Source organism: Metarhizium robertsii, assembly GCF_000187425.2.
Source record: "Metarhizium robertsii ARSEF 23 chromosome Unknown MAA_Scf_1, whole genome shotgun sequence".
NCBI lineage: Eukaryota > Fungi > Ascomycota > Sordariomycetes > Hypocreales > Clavicipitaceae > Metarhizium > Metarhizium robertsii.
Genome location: NW_011942149.1, coordinates 3,699,497 through 3,715,106, shown reverse-complemented (window position 1 = coordinate 3,715,106; position 15,610 = coordinate 3,699,497). Strand labels below are relative to the sequence as shown.

Below are 15,610 nucleotides of genomic sequence, written 5' to 3'. Positions count from 1 at the left end.
GCTCAGTTCTCTTTGTCTGTTCTGGTTCAGTTGCAGAGTATAATAGCCGGAGTTTGTTGGGTGTATATTTTAGGAGGTGGACTGTACTGTAAACCATGGTTTCTTCTATCGCAACGTTGGGCTCTCCCTCCCAGCCTTAATGATACCTTGACTAATGGCCAATATTACAAGTTGACTTGTTCTGCTGCGTTGAGCAATGACGACAACCAGTTTACGGTTTAATGAATATCGGTGTTTCATGCAAAGCAGCATGCTTGGTCTCTATTTTGTGTTTCTGGCTAGTTCCTAAATACCTGGACTTGTTTCATATCATGGCAGCAGTGGTTCATCCTCTTCGTGGGTTGCTGTCGTGGACAGCATGTCTCCTCCATCTTCGCCTACGTCTTCAGCTACTCCGCCTAGAGAGAGAGTTGCGTTTCTTTCCTCGGACTTTCCAAACAGACTGTCCATATCTTCCAATTCTCTACCTTTTGTTTCTGGATATAGAAGCCAAATAACCTAGGCCCAAATTGATTAGTTTGCCATTCTTGGCTATTGTACTGCACGACAATGGGCGACGATTTGGGCCAGTATATCATACCGGTACGCATATAAAGTTGACCACCATGAAGAAAAAGTATATCCCGCTGCCAAACTTGGCATTTCCAACAGGCCAGATCTGAGAAACGAGTATGCTGCCAATGGAACCACCTGATGCAGCAAAATTAAGGCCCCTAGCTCGTACTGAAGTCGGGAAGATCTGTTGTCTGACCCCCAAAAAGGGGGAATGAGTTAGTCCCGTCCTGGACTCCAATATGAGCATCCGTGAAAACAACGACGTTCTTACCTCAGTGCTGTATACCCACGCGGCAGGGCCAAGGCCAAGACTATACCCCATGGCGTATATGAATATGAATGCGATGCAGATGATGTCTGCCACCTTGTTCTCATTCCCGGGGTACATTATGGGCAAAAGACCATTTACCTAGACTCGTCTCCGTCAGAACGGGCATCACCCTCTCACCCCCCTCTCTCTCGAGGAGAGCCAAGAGGAAGAGGAACACTAACCAGCATGGCAACGCCCATGATCAAGCTCCCGCCCGTCATGCAGGCCCTCCTCCCAAACCTGTCAATCGCCCACATCTCCACAATCGTCATGGCAATCTTGACGGTCATTTCCGCGGCGCCCGCCATCAGCGCCAGCCTGTACTCCAGGCCGAGGGCCTTGAGCAGCGTGGGCAGGTAGTACTTGATGGCTGTAGCGCCGCACATTTGCGCCATGAACTGCAGGAGGAACGCGCGCCACAGCCGGGCGAACAGACTGGCGTCGCGGAAGAGCGAGAGGGACAGCGAGACGAACGTCGTGCCAGCCTTGCGCCGGGATTCGACGTCGGCGCTGATGGCGTGCAGTTCGTGCGTGATGGCCTCGGCGGGCATGGCCTCCTCGCGCAGGTAGTGGAGGACTTGGGAGGCGGTGTCCCCGTCGCCCTTTTCAAGGAGCCACCGTGGTCTGTTTTGGTTCTGATGTCAGAACGCCGAATGACGGAAGAGAAGGAAGGGAAGAGGGGGCGGCAGACGTTTCTGGGAGGAAGAAGAGCCCGACGAGGAAGACGGCCGCCGGGACGCACTGGAGGAGGATGGAGTCTCGCCATCCCCAGTACCTGCCTGCGTCGGAGGTCCAGAATGTCATGCCGTATCCGACCCTGCGACGCGTGAGCTTCAGCCGAGACTCGGGATACTAATTAATAAGCAGCAGCGCATACCACAGGCCAGAGGCCAGTCCGGCGATGAACCCGACGTGGTTCATCGTGACGAGCCTGCCTCTCTCCTTGGCGGGCGACACCTCGCTACCGCGGCGTTAGGGGACGACATTCGAGAAAAACAAGGCAGAATCCATGCTCGCACCTCTGATACAGCGGCACCGCGGTGCTCACGACCCCGACGCCCACGCCGCAAATCCATCTCCCGAGAGCCATGATCCCCACGGCCGCACTGCCGTTGGCAGCCGCCATGCACATCGCGCCGAGGCATAAGGCGCAAGTCCCAATAACGGCCGCACGCCGTCTGCCCAGGTAATCCGCCAGCGGGTGTGATAGCAACGTGAAGGATAACAGCGTGCCCAGGTAATAAACGCCCGTTACGAGGCCAATTTGCGCCGGCGTCGGATCGTCAAGGGCCTCTCGCCAGCCCGGGTGGACGAGCACCGAGGAGAGGATGCCAATGTTGTAGCCCCATATCGAGGCGCCGACGGCGAGATGCAGGCATATGCCGTACAGGCGCTTTGTCCCTCTGGGCAGGGTTGACAGCCGTCTCATCTTGGGGAAGTTGAGTTGAGATTCGCGTGGTTGGGTGAGACCGGGCAGGACGGGGTCGAGGTGAGCTTGCCGTGGTGATTTTGCCAAGCGGTGAGAATACTCGTTGCCGAGATAAATCGTGGGTGCTTCAAGATGCTTCACGACATGTCGTAACCCAAGGTTGACGACGTCTACAGTGCGGGCTTGTGTTCCGCATCACAGAACTACATGTCCAGCGCTGTGGGTCTCATGCACCTCATCATTCGTAGTGTACGGAGTAGAAACGCAAGAACCCACGTGGATGATTGTGAGTCTGTTGGCCATGTCAAACTCCATCCAGATGCGATATAAGTTATGCAAATATATTGGTCTTCTACAGCTGTCGGCACGGCCCGATTCTCTATAGGGTCTTGTTTTCGCCATCATACATTTCGTTCAACCAGTATTCAGCCTCGCATCTACAGCTCGTCCTTCTTCTCCTCTCCTAGCGCCGGGTCGTCGCAAGCAGCCGGGGTGCCAACCTCCATCTTGTACACGCACTTTTCGGCTTCGCTGACTCGCCAGAGCTCTTCCTTGTCTGCACATCCAAGCCAAACCTCAGTGCTTCGTCGGGGACCGTTCCAGCACTGCTGTCCGTCCTCGTACTTGAGAACCATGCGCTCGCCCTTGCCCAGACTCTTCCCGTCAAGCCTCTCCTCGTCGTCAGCCAGCTGGCGGTCGATGCGGACAAAATTGCCCATGTTGGTATGTCCGTGACCCTTCTTGGATTTCTGCATCGTCTTGTCGAGATAGCAGAGTTCATATTCGTATTCGCCGGCATCGATGCTGACACACTTGCCCTTGATGCCGCGGAAGATGTCAAAAGGCCCGTAGTCCTTCTTGAGATCCTCCGTCTCGTTGTCGCGATCGCGGACCTTGTCTTCGAGATCTCTCTCCGCTGCTTCAGCAGCCTCACGAGCAGCCTTGACCACCTGTGATTCCGACCCAGAGGCACCACTGTCGGCCAGGATGCCATTCTGAATGAGCCAGAGCCTCACAGCAGTTACTTTGTCGTGCATGAATACACGGAGGAAGCCAGGCAGATAGGCCTCGAAATTATACACTACAGAAAGTTAGTCAAGTGTTGGCGTTGTCAAGTGACCGGAATGCTACAGTCCAAGACTTCTGGCGAGGCTTCGAGAAAAAGTTGGTTCACTCACAGATATCAGTGTCGGAGCCCTCCTCGCCGCTCTCAAACTCAGCCCAGTTGATGCCGCTGCTCTCGCTATCCTCTTTGAGAATCTCCTCCACATCAGCGTCGATGACCTGTTCATGGACAATGTCGGCTTCCCTGGCAGCGTAGTCCTCCCAAGACTTGACGGCAGACTTGACACCTTCATCATTGAAGTTGGGGTTGTATTCGTCCTTGAACTTTCTGAGAATCGTCTCCAGCTCCTCCACTCGAGAGCGAAGATCATTGCGCTGCTCCAGCACCTTGTTAAGCGTGTTGCGCAGCTCATTGACCCGGGGTTTGGCCACGCCAATCAGGACACCAAGCTTGCCTCCAGCCCCCTCGCTCTTCACCACTCGGCCCCTATCCTGGAGTTGGGCGGCGGCGTACTTCTTCTGCAAGTCGGCCTTCTTCACTTCGAGACTCTTGATTTCCGTATTCAATTGGGCGATTTTGGCTTCAGCTTTCTGGCGAAGCTGCTGCGCCTCGCTCAGCATAGCGTTCTTCTGATTGACCGCCCTCTGCATCTTTTGCCTCTTCTCGTCCGCAAGCCGCTTGTATTCCTTGCCGATTTCGACACAGCGGTTCTCGCACTTGACACCCCCGACATGGCCGAATTCCTCGGAGCCATCGCAGCAGAGGTCGTAGTCGCACATGCCGTCGTTGACATAGACGAATGGCACGTAGGAACCAATGTGGCCCTTGTTCTCGCACCAAAACCCGGGAAGCGCAGGCTGAGCCTTTGCCAAGGCTGATCCGGAGCCTGGAAGTGGCTGCTCGGGAGAGAGAGGGTCGATGTACGCACACGCAGCGGTGCCAGGTTCGTCGGAGCCATCTGGGCAGTCACAGGTGTTGTCATTCACCCGGTCGAAGCTCAGCTTGATGGATGCATCCGAGATGCAGCTGAACTCGGTCTTGCCTTGGTAGTGGGAGGCAACTGCGACGATGTCGATTAGCAATTGGGCCAACTAAGAGAGGTCGAATGGAGTCGCGGCTTGCGGGAAGGTAGAAATAGAAATGCCAGCTCCCGTCAATTGGATGCAGACACAAGAACTTACACTCGGGCCCAACACCGCGCGGCAAGCTGCCAGCAGCAACGGCGGCGAGGGAAGAAGCGGCGCCCAGCAGCACCAAAGAACGTGGGTGCTGCATCGTGAGCAGTGATGTGGTGATGGATATGGTGACGGAGGATGGCGGAGGAAGCTCAACCAATACACGGTGCCTGGCCGAGGCGAATCTGAACACGGTGACCGATTGGGTCAATGGGCCACAGTCCGTGTTACCCATTCATGTCTGGCTCAGGGCAGACGGGCTGAGCTCCAGGGGCCCCTAAAGCGTCGACGTTGCAGACTGGAAGCTGTACGTGTACAGACCCACAGGCGGCAAATGCTCGGCCTTCTAGCCCCCAGTGCCTGACGCCAGGCCAGCAAATGAACTTGACCGGTTGACCTCAAGCTGACTTCTGGACATCTGAGCCTCTGGTGAGGGGTCCAGCCATCTAAAAATGCCCCTCCTTCGAACGACCCAAGTAAGCGCAAAGGAAAAAAAAAAAGTTGACGACGACTTGACATCTCCCGCCGTTGAAGCCTCCAACGCCGCAATCATCGCCAAGGGGTGAAGGATGAAACGGCCACATCCATAGTAGCCACTGTTATTCGTCGCCAAATCATATTCAAACGTCATCTGGCACTACATCATTATCAAATCACAAGTACATTCCGAAAGCTCGTCCCCAAGACCCGCAAGACTCAAAATGCCTCCAAAAGACACAGACGACATCAAGGCACTCGAGTCCCTCGTCCAAACAGCCTCCGCCCTCCTGACTCAACTTCAAGCCGTTCTATCTGAAATACACAAAGCTCCCGACTCCGCATCCGCCAGCTCGTCCTCACCGTCTCCCGAGCCAGACCCAAAGATCAATGCCCTGTCGCTCGCCCACGACTCCGCATCCCTCATCCGCGCCCACGGCACCAAGATTTCCCTCCTGATAATCAACGAGCCATTCACGCCGAGCGCCGTCTCAACCGTCGTGCGGGAGCTTGTCGCAGGCCCTATCCCCGGACTAGTCTCCGCTGCCGAAGCATGTGCGCCGAAGCAATACACGGCCGTTGTCCGCAGAGAACTAGCCTGGCGTGCGCAGCGCGTCCTCTCCGAACTCCAACAACTACTACAGAAGATCCCCAACGACGGCAAGATCCTTTCAGAAAGCAAGAGGGAAGGGTTTGCAAAGGGTGAAAAGGGCAGTCTGCCAGCCACGGGTCTCCTGTGGTCGGCATGCGACAATGTCATTGACCTTTCGAAAATGGGCGTGGGGGGGTTCTTTATCCAAAAAGTCGACCAGTGGCGGGATATTCTCAACGACGTCATGGAAGAGATGAAGGAATGGGGTGACGAAGAACCAGACTCCGACTCCGACTCCGATCCCGACGTCAACAACCTGTCCGACCAACTCGGCTCCCAATCCCTCTCCGCCCAAGCCATGCTCGACTCCCTCATGAACTCGCATCAAACAATCCCCTCCTCCGACCCAGACCGCATCCGGCCCCGTCTCGAAACGTCCCTCAAGCGCCTCCGCCTCGTCACCCTCCTCTACCAAGCCCTCACCAAGCGCCGCCTCAAAAAGCTCCCGCCTCTCCCACCCCAAAACCCCGACTCCAACATCCCCTCTCGCCTGGACGAAATGGCCAAGGTTCTCGCCAAGCTACCCGACAGCTTCGGGGACCTGGCATGCGCCTTTTACGAGCTGCAGCCATCCGAGATTGACAAGACCATGGACCAGTGCTTCCTGGATGCCTTTGCCGCCAGCGAGTTGTTTGCGAAAGATTGGCAAGACGGACGGGATGCGTTTTCAGAATGGACGGACAAGTTCCAGGCGGAAATAAAAAAGATATAATGGTCTCAAGGGGGCACATAGACACACCCTCAATATCAGAGTTGAAACCTGCCACCCCAAGCGCGTCCGTGACGTTTTTTTTTTTGCACCACGGCTTCAATTATTAGCTAGCCTTGTGTTTTGTCCTTCTCGGGCCTTTCGTGGTCCTGCATGTCCCGCCACGCAAGCAACTTCACCCAGAACACGTCTCTCCGCCTCCCGCACCGGGGGGACGTGCTGCGCTTCAGGAATTGGCAGATGCCGCACCCACGTCGTCCGGAAGGCTCGCCGTCCCGGGTCTCTGACGAGCGATCCATGTTTCGCGATGCGCTGTTCATGTCATGTAACGTGTTGCGGGGAGGGGCGAATGATCCTTCTTGGCCGAGGGGTCGTGGAGATGCGACTCATGGTTTGCGTCTGAACAAGTCGCATGCACTCGACGTTGGGAAGGAACCAGGCTGCCGAATGGATGTGGTTTACGCAATCAAGTTCAATGTTGTCAATAAGTACGTAGAGGTCGTTACAGGTGCATGTGCCCCAGTACTCCGTATGATCCAGTCAGATGGCACGGTGCCGAACATTGAATCGCATTCCTCGTAAGCTAGCGCATTTCCCCAGCTCCATCGGGCATTTGATCTGCTCGCCAAGCTCAGCCACGCGTTCACTCTGTGTCTGATATATTGTTCCACCGCTCTGGAATAAACTACCAGACGTGACCGTTTTAGCACCTGTCACTTTTGATTTGCATCACAAGCGACAATGAATCGTTTTATTTAAATATGGCATCAATACCCGCAGCTGCCTATTGAGACTGCTTGCCGACCCAACGCTGAAACTCCATCCATGACCCAATTTTTGTAATGCCACTTTCAAATCATCACCTTCGCTTTCGTAAATTGGGCACACCCACCATCATAAGAAACATGTATATGTATATAAGCAGCAATGCATCCAGGCGCCCATTCCCGTCATCTAAGCCATTCATCATCCCATTAAGCCACTTCCACTTCAATGCATGGCTTCGGACGGTTGCACACGCACACTTGGGTGATGCAGCTGCTTAGCTTCTGAACTGTGGACATTGTCATCTGGCATAGGAGTGCCGGGGGTTATGGTGACCTTTGGGGACAGCTCGCTGCCGCCAATAGTTTCGACAGCCGTTGATTCACTACTCAACGCGGGTAGTGATTTCTTTTCTTCTTGACCAGCTTTCTCAGCGCACATCTTCTCCACGTGCTCAGCTTCTGCCCCTTCCTTTTCTTCCTCTTTTACGTGTGACAAGGGACGACCTGTTGCGTCCTTGGGGTGGCCTGATGAAGCCTCTCCTTCATCCCGGTGTGCAGATCCATCATCAATGTTCACTCCTACCAGTTCAGCCAGGCTGCGAAAGTTGAACATGGGTTCGCTGCCGGTGTCTCGATCGCCTTCAGATCGCGAACCCGTACCATCAGCTCCAGTAAATCCTGGTCCGGTGTAGCTTCCAGAGGGCGTGTCGACGAGCGATGATCCAAGTGAGGAGGCATTGCTCATCTGTCGCAAATGTGAGCCACCACGAGAACGGCTAGTGGGAATGGGAAGCGAGGCGGCAGCAAAACTGCCCGGTGCCGTAGCATCCTCGGGTCCACGATCCACGGCTTTGCCCTTCCCCGGAAGCTCGCCCGTGGTTTCGGGTTCGGCAGTTGACGATTCCTCCTCCCCTTTTGTGTTCTGCGAAGCTCCCTGCGAGGTAGCCTCAACTCTCAAGGCACTGGCTCCACTATTGCCACGCCTTCGGCCAAGGCCCAGGGAAAGACTACTTCCGCTGGCACCGCTAATGTTCCCTCCATAAGGGTCTTTGTTTGCCTTCTTCTGAGCCTTCTTCTCCGCTTGCTGTCGTTTCTTGGCTTCCTTACGTAGGGCCTTCTCTTCTTTTCGTTTCCGTTCCTCTTCTGACGCAAGGGACAGCCGAACAGCCTCCATGAACATCATATCTTCGAGTTCCTCCATTCGAGTCCGACGGCTACCGTCGGCGTTCCGACTAGATGCCCTTTCGTCGGGGTCAGCCTCCGCTTCGCCGGGGTTGTTGTGCGTTTGTTCGTTTCCAGGAGTATTTGTCCCAGTACTCCTTCGTCCAAACCTGCCGGGACGGAGAATGGATCTACTTTCCTGGGCTCCGACCAAGAACGCGGCAGTGTGCAGGGCCGTGGCTGCTGCGGCCCGGCGTGCCTGATGAGCACGAGCAGAGGCCAGCTTTGTCGCCCAGTCCGGACGCACTCGATCAGTTGTGATGACATTAGGGGCGGTTGCTGACAAGCTATGTGTTCGCCGCCTCGAGACATGTAGCGGGCTTGATGGAGAAAGCGTCGAGTTGAGAGAGCTCTGCGATGACATTGCGGTTGACGAAGCGACATTAGATGCGTAGGTTGAATAAGCCAAACCTCTTCGGAAAGACGGGGGCTCGTATGTAACGCCAAATTCAGGCTGTTGGCAGTAGGGACATGCCGATGGTTCAGATATCAGCATCTCGGGCGGGTCTTCCGGATTGGGCTCCTCATTCGGATCCCTGGTTTCGCCATTCGGATGATGCTCAGGCAGATGAGGATCAGCTCGCTTTATTTGCACAAAGCACTCGCTGCAGATAGGCTGATCACAGCATCGTGTGCGATTCAAATAGGGGGGGTAGGACAGAAAGCATATGGGACATTCTGACGCGTCCTTGTACAGGTACACCTCGATTGGCTGTCCATTAACAAATGGGTCATGGGGCAGAGGCACCTCCTTTGGGGACAAGTCAGTAGATGAAGCATTTCTGGAGCCCACACTGAGAGCTGCTGCGAGTGCCTTAGCCCTTGGCTTGATTGACGATGTTTTGGGAGGTGCTGCTGTCGTTGGAGAATGAATAGCAGAGCCGGCCCCAGAGCCACTACGATCTGAGGCGGCAGATAGAGTTCTAGGACCCATTGGAACGGTTAGATTCTGCAAGCTGTGAGTGTTCGCCCCTTCAGGCTGAGGTGGTGAAGGGCGAGGAATGAGATCAGGGTCGGGAGGCGCATCGGCGGCCGGGACTGGCAGGCCCCGAGCAGCTGCTACAAGTTGATGTTCTGCCCAATTATCGGACCAGTCACTCAGACCGCGCCAGAAAGGGGCCAATTTCCTTTCAATCTGTATTACACGTTAGAGCCGGGATGATGCTCCTTGAGGCTGTGCAGAGAGAATGGGAAAGGAAAAAGGAAAACACACCTGAAGCTGTCGAACCACGGGTTTGCTGAAGTCCTCGGTGCCGGTATACGTTCCCATTGTCACGAGATATCCTCCATCTACATGTTCCTCCCGGGTGCTTCGCTCTCGATCCTTGGCTCTGGTCAGACGCTCCTTCTCTAGTCGGCGAGCCTCGCGCTCTTGTCTCGTTTCACGATGCTCGAATGGAGCATCCTGACGATCTCGACCACGGTCCCGAGGTGGCTGTAAACTGAGAAATCCACCCAGGTCCCCTCTGCTCATGCGATTGCGCGACCTTCCAGACTCGCGAGGGTCAGAGGAGCCGTCGTGGTGGTCCGGACGGGACTCCTTTGTGTTGGAATTGCCCATGGTGAAGGCACCGCACTTTGCGGCTAGGCTGAAATATGAATCTGCGCTTTCGCTGTTGGGAGAGTGTTGGATGTATTGTAAGTGCGCTCGACGGGATTTATGTCGTGTTTGGATCTTTAAAGGAAGGCCTCAAACAGGCGGTCGCCGTACAGATTCCTGTCGCAAGAGTATTTCCGATTCCAGCTATCTGCCATGGACCAAGTTAGAAGCGGCACCTGCAAAAAACCGGAGCCTCTGACGCCATTGAAAATGCTGTCGAGTTCACGGTATGACAACCGGCTAGAAGAGTTTGGGCCCCGTTACGGCAAGCATACATACCTGATACAGTGCAACATTAAGCTCTCAGTAGAGTATGTCAGGTGGACAATGCGGCACCAGGATGCATGTCGGTGTCGATAGTGCAGTTGGCGAAGGACCGAGGTTTGCCCAGCACCACAGCCAAGTGGTCAGGAAATGTAGGGGGTTTTCGGGACAGTCGAGCGTGCGAAATAAAATCTGCAGTGGGAGCGAGGCCACAGACTTTGAGGTTTTTGTTTCGGAATGAGGTTCAAAAAAATTATCAAGGCGGGATTTTGGAGGCGGCAAGTGAGCCGAAGAGGCCGACGAGGCCGACGACGTCAACGAGGGACAGGGTTCGGACGTTGAGGAATGCGTGAACCCCGTAGCAAACACGGCAGCGTGGTGCAGAGGTACTGTAAAAATGATGCTCGACGATGACGGGTACTGCTACGGATAAGAGAATACAGGCATAAAGAGAATGGCGATGGCGACGAGAGGGAGAAGGGACGTCACGAAAGAGACTAGAAGTGCAGCGGCTGCGCTGGTGTGAGCGGGAGGACGATGACAAGCGGGATGATGATGTCGACTACTCTGTACCTGCTGTTGGACTTGAGCAGCTGGCACATGGGCACTGGTGTAGTAACTAGCCGCTCGCTGGGGGTTGGTGCTGGGCCTCGTGGTGGGTTGCGCTGGTGGGCTCAAGTACATATGTACTCCCAGTGCCGTGCTACTTGCCTGATGTAAACCTTTGAACTCACATGCACTCTCTAAACTTGCCTGATAGCAGCCCGCGGCGTTGGACCGGCTCCACTCCAATTGGTACTCCAATGTAATGTTATCCAGCGCTCAAGTGCTCCCGATGTTGGCACGGACTTGGACGATGAGGTTAGTTCCTCCGGTCGGTCTTGATTCTAAGTTTTGCAGACAATGGGCAACGCCGAAGCCGTTTCGTATTTCAGATGCATCCATCAATTGGAGGGCACTCTCTTTGACTATGTGTGGTCCGACCGCCTTTAATGTTCTTTGTGCCCCCGGAATCATACTTAAGTACTTAAGTACGGAGTACAGGACTCTATAAAGTCTCAAGCTGGTAAGCTAGTAGGTAGGTACTTAAACCTACTAGTACATAGAGTCCAAATGTCGGGGCGAGGTGCCCGCAGTGGAGGCCAACTGGCGGGAGCACATGCGTCAACAATATACGACCTGGCACTCCATGCTTGCATGCGCACCTGGGCGCTGGGTAGCACGAGATGACCCTCGTCAAAGGCGTATTTGACAGACTTGGTTGGTGAATGGCGACGGAATAGCTGCAGACGTTATCAGCTTGTTCAATCCACACTGCACACGGTGTGCAAGTGTCAACTTGGCTGGTGCAGCAAAAGTCTGGTCTGGTCTAGTAGACTTTGTTCCGATTTGCCAGGTCATGTACCCCATGGACATGTGCATCCTGAAGCCCTGCTAGACCATCAGCCACCAGACCGGACGTTGACTTGCTCAAGGATGGAAACGGAAAACGTCTGTGCCACAGGAAGCCTAGTACCTGCCCCCCTCCTCATACCGTCAATACTAGTCGGCATATACTTATGTACAGCGAACCTCGTAACGCAAGAGTCCAGTCCAATAACAATACTAGTAGTACTCCGTACCGCAGAATCTCATCTTGAGCCCGGCGCCGGCCGAGGGAGCCAAGATAGAGCCAAGTCCCCAAGTCTCCAAGTCTCCAAGTCTCCAAGTCAGCGGCAAGGAAGCTGCTGCGGCTCCACCGAGGTCATCAATCGATGGCTTCGTCAGCTCAACGCCATCATCTATCCGAATCAAGAACAATTCCATACGACCCGCCTGCGCCCAGTCGACGAGTCACGAATCACAGCATACCGGAAGCTTGGTCCACCAGCAGTCCATGCCAGAATTGGGTCCCGTCGACAAATATAGCAGTTGGCGATATGACGCCCACGATTTCATGCATACATATGCCATTATCCATGTCCTCCCTACTCAAGTACCTGGCCGTTCATCTCGCATGTTACGACTTCCTCAAATCCGCGCGTCTGGCATCCAAATGAAGGGGGCCACGCCTAAATGAGCCATCCGGTCCATCCGAACTCTGTTCAAAATCCGCCCGCATACGGCCAGGGACAACCTGCATATGGGCCAGGGCGCATACTCAAGCACTACGGAGTATTCGAGACTTTTAGCGTGGCTTTTACCTTACTTTTACCTTGTTGCATACGCCTTTAGCGCGCCAGAGCGATTCTTACGACAGCACGCTTCAGTGTCCTACCAAGTGCCGCTACAGGGACAAATCGGTGTGTTGTTCAAAGTGTGATGGCTAATAATTCCAATATTGTACAGTATAGAGATGCTGGGACCAATCAGTACGGGCTTTGCTTTTTGCTTTTTTTTTTTTTGGCAGATGCTCTCAGGTGGCCAGGACAACACATCTCAGATTGAGACAAGTTGTATGAAAGCTTCAAGTGGCTCTCAACCATCTGGCGAGACAAGTCTCGCGGCAACAGATTGGGCTGGTCAACGTCACAGCTCTGTTACGCACAAGACTCAGGTTTCGTCTTTGAATCGCGACCCAATTATCCCAAATCTAAAGTCTCTAGATACAATACAACCGCGTAGGCATTCGTTCAATATCACAATTAGTAGCCATGACAGCGAGCATGGCTATTTAGCTGGATCGTCCGCCTCTGACGACCACAATATCGGTCCTTTACATATCTTTTCCTGAGCGTACGAGCGATACCTGTCCAAAATATCCGTCTTGGCCATGCCGTCTTTTTGGGCGCCGAAGCTATAGTGAGCCGCGACACCTCCGCCGGCTGCCACCACAGCTATTCAACCAGAACACAATCAGTCAACCGTCGACTTGAACCAAAAGAAAGGCATGCGAGGCTACTTACAACGTCCCAGTTTCCGGGGCATCTTGACGCTAAAGAAATCCTCGTCATCTGCAGCAATGGGCTTAACATTATTAATATCCTTGCCGGTCATCGCGATGAGTTGGATGCCCATTCGAAGGTCTCGATAGTCCCAGGCGTGAAACCGATAACGCCACAGCTGGTCTGTCTCTAGATGCTCCAAAAAACTGTAGTGCTGCTGCGCGCCAACTATCCAATTCCACCAGCCAGGGCTCGTGTAGGCATCATAGGTCGTTGTCGTAATAGGCGTCCCGTCGAGAATGTGGTCGACCCCGTGAGGAACTGGCAGCCATCGGTGCTTCCGGCCCTCAGGCGGAGACCATTCAGACATGTTGAAAGCGTTGGGGGCGTTCCACTTGGGAAGAAGCGACGCGCGCCAACTAATGGACTGTTGACCCTGTTTTTCGTCATCTTTGGGGTAAAACACCTCGGTTTCTGGCAAGTATGGCCGTACAACGCCTAGGCCCCAATGCAGCCAACTGCTCAGGGGCTGGTTAATAATATTGGCCCCAACAGCAAAATAGTCTGGCCGAGTAGCTCGCAGGTGCACCATGGACAAGATTGTGCTGTCTTCGATATATACCTTGACGTTGATGAGTATAATGAACGCTGAGTGGTGCCTCATAAAAGCCACGTACAATGTCGGTGTCTACCTTGACGTATAGAACGTCATCCTCGATTCCATCGTATGCGCTTGCATAATTCCCGTCACTATGCTGGACGTCGACTCGTGAGTAGCCCGCTTCAGAGTGAATAAGCTTGTCGAGGAAGGCCAAGTCAGCTTGGTTCTGGGTGCGTTGAAGCCAGATAACCTCGTCGAGGATCCCGCCATTCTTAACAAGGTTGCGCTGTTTATTTGTGCACATGATTAGCGCCGGATTCCAATGACTGCCCGAATTCTGCTTTTCACTGATGTTGATTTGATCGATACCAGGGGAAAAGAAAAGGAGGTCGCGTATCGGCTCACCTTGAGGTAACAGTCCAAAATCGAGGCCTGACTGCGCCTACCATAGAATACCAGTCCTACGATTCGTCGTATCTGCGACTCCCTTTGCCACTTTTTTATATCCGATAGCATACCACGGTCAGGCTTGACGGCATCTTGAACCACTCGATCAGCTGCGGTGATGCCAAACTCTCCTAGTCTCTCCTTGAAAAAGAAGTAGGAAAGCAATACAAGCGCCAACGCAATGCCTAGCAGCAATCGCCTCATAACGGGATTCAACATGGCGCCCCGAGTCCCCATTTCCACGAAAAGAAGAGGCTCGCGCTTGTTCTCGTGCAAAATGAATGCGTGGTCCTTGGCAGGAGATGCGCAGCATTTGTGCACAAGTCTGACAGGAGGCTCGACTGAGAGTCTTTATTAAAGGCATATAGGGGCGGTGTTGTGTAACATGTTGCAAAGGCCAGTTATGCTGTCTCATGTGGCACTCCTTCGCAGAATGAATACCAATAGCATCAGAAGAGGCTGCAATGCAGGCTGACATCGACGGCAGCTCACCTGAGACCTTTTCGCCGTAAGAGTCGAGTTGCCACGGAGAAAAGCTATACGACTCTCCACCTGCTCATGTGTTGTCAAACATTCTGCAGGTGCTTGACACGGCGGTACTAGTATTGCGAAATTAATTCGAAGAGGAAAAAACAGTGTATCGAGGAAAGAACCGAGCACGGACTACTAGTCATATGTCTCCCACGCCGGGTATCCTGGATCGCATCATTGGCGACGAGGGACAGGGGGAAGTAGCGATCGGCGGCCTTGCCCATCTCATCTTCGGTGTCAATGGCTGGGACCGGGGAGATTGCAAAACTTTCTTACAGTACTCCGTACGCCGTATTAGAAAAAGATGCTATACAAGGCTGTTTCTTGGTTAAAAAAAAGGCAGAAAAAAGTAACACGATGACCATATCCTCACACGTCGTACAATCTTATACAAGGTCACACACATCCTTGAATAGCGAGGCGTAGTACTCCGTACTCTGTAGAGCGGCCGTGCTCCTCACAGCTATCTGTACTTAAGTAAGTAGTGTCTGGTACTTTAGGTACTTTAGTACTTGGGTACCTAGTACTTGACAGGTGGTACTTGAGGAGTGATCAACGACTTCTGTCAACTTTAGAATGTAATTCAAGACGAACCAGTATGCGCAAGGCTTGTTGACAGGTACTACTCTGGTACTGCAAGCGTTGATGTGCCTAGCCTGATCTGCGACAAGGTCCATAACAGATCCACGGACGGTTGCCAAGCCATTTGCCAAGCCATTATCCGTCATCTTGGTGAAGCTTATGTGTAAACTGCCGCGTGGCTAGTGGGTTGTCCTGCACACTTACAGATAGGGCCTGGTAGGTACAGTGCCGTTGTAGGTAGATACTATAGTACTGCGTTTTGGACTTGACCATCGTTCACTGACCAGACTGAGGCAATCCGTGTCAAACCCCGTGAATAGCTCCGCCTACAGCAAAATAATACAAATGCAACGGAAACCT

At 53.7% G+C, this 15,610-nt stretch overlaps 5 protein-coding genes across 5 annotated transcripts; 1 reads left to right on the top strand and 4 right to left on the bottom strand.

Annotated features, from left to right (window-relative positions):
- Positions 1-309: 309 nt before the first annotated feature.
- On the bottom strand, positions 310-2,294 carry MAA_02389 (ascus development protein 3; the record flags this gene model as incomplete). Its single annotated transcript, XM_007820387.2, has 6 exons — positions 310-498; positions 581-739; positions 827-964; positions 1,048-1,500; positions 1,793-1,826; positions 1,885-2,294. The coding sequence occupies 6 exons, from the start codon at positions 2,292-2,294 to the stop codon at positions 310-312; spliced, it is 1,383 nt and encodes a 460-aa protein (XP_007818578.2).
- A 437-nt stretch (positions 2,295-2,731) lies between these two features.
- Positions 2,732-4,635, bottom strand: MAA_02390 (PRKCSH-domain-containing protein; the record flags this gene model as incomplete). The annotated part of the gene is made up of 3 exons (XM_007820388.1): positions 2,732-3,375; positions 3,473-4,420; positions 4,542-4,635. 3 exons carry the CDS (start codon positions 4,633-4,635, stop codon positions 2,732-2,734), a joined length of 1,686 nt encoding a protein of 561 aa, XP_007818579.1.
- A 601-nt stretch (positions 4,636-5,236) lies between these two features.
- Positions 5,237-6,376, top strand: MAA_02391 (uncharacterized protein; the record flags this gene model as incomplete). The annotated part of the gene is made up of 1 exon (XM_007820389.1): positions 5,237-6,376. One exon carries the CDS (start codon positions 5,237-5,239, stop codon positions 6,374-6,376), a length of 1,140 nt encoding a protein of 379 aa, XP_007818580.1.
- A 987-nt stretch (positions 6,377-7,363) lies between these two features.
- MAA_02392 (C2H2 zinc finger protein) lies at positions 7,364-9,922 on the bottom strand (the record flags this gene model as incomplete). The annotated part of the gene is made up of 2 exons (XM_007820390.1): positions 7,364-9,496; positions 9,575-9,922. The coding sequence occupies 2 exons, from the start codon at positions 9,920-9,922 to the stop codon at positions 7,364-7,366; spliced, it is 2,481 nt and encodes an 826-aa protein (XP_007818581.1).
- A 2,952-nt stretch (positions 9,923-12,874) lies between these two features.
- Positions 12,875-14,356, bottom strand: MAA_02393 (uncharacterized protein; the record flags this gene model as incomplete). The annotated part of the gene is made up of 4 exons (XM_007820391.2): positions 12,875-13,041; positions 13,111-13,711; positions 13,767-13,976; positions 14,096-14,356. 4 exons carry the CDS (start codon positions 14,354-14,356, stop codon positions 12,875-12,877), a joined length of 1,239 nt encoding a protein of 412 aa, XP_007818582.2.
- Positions 14,357-15,610: the final 1,254 nt, after the last annotated feature.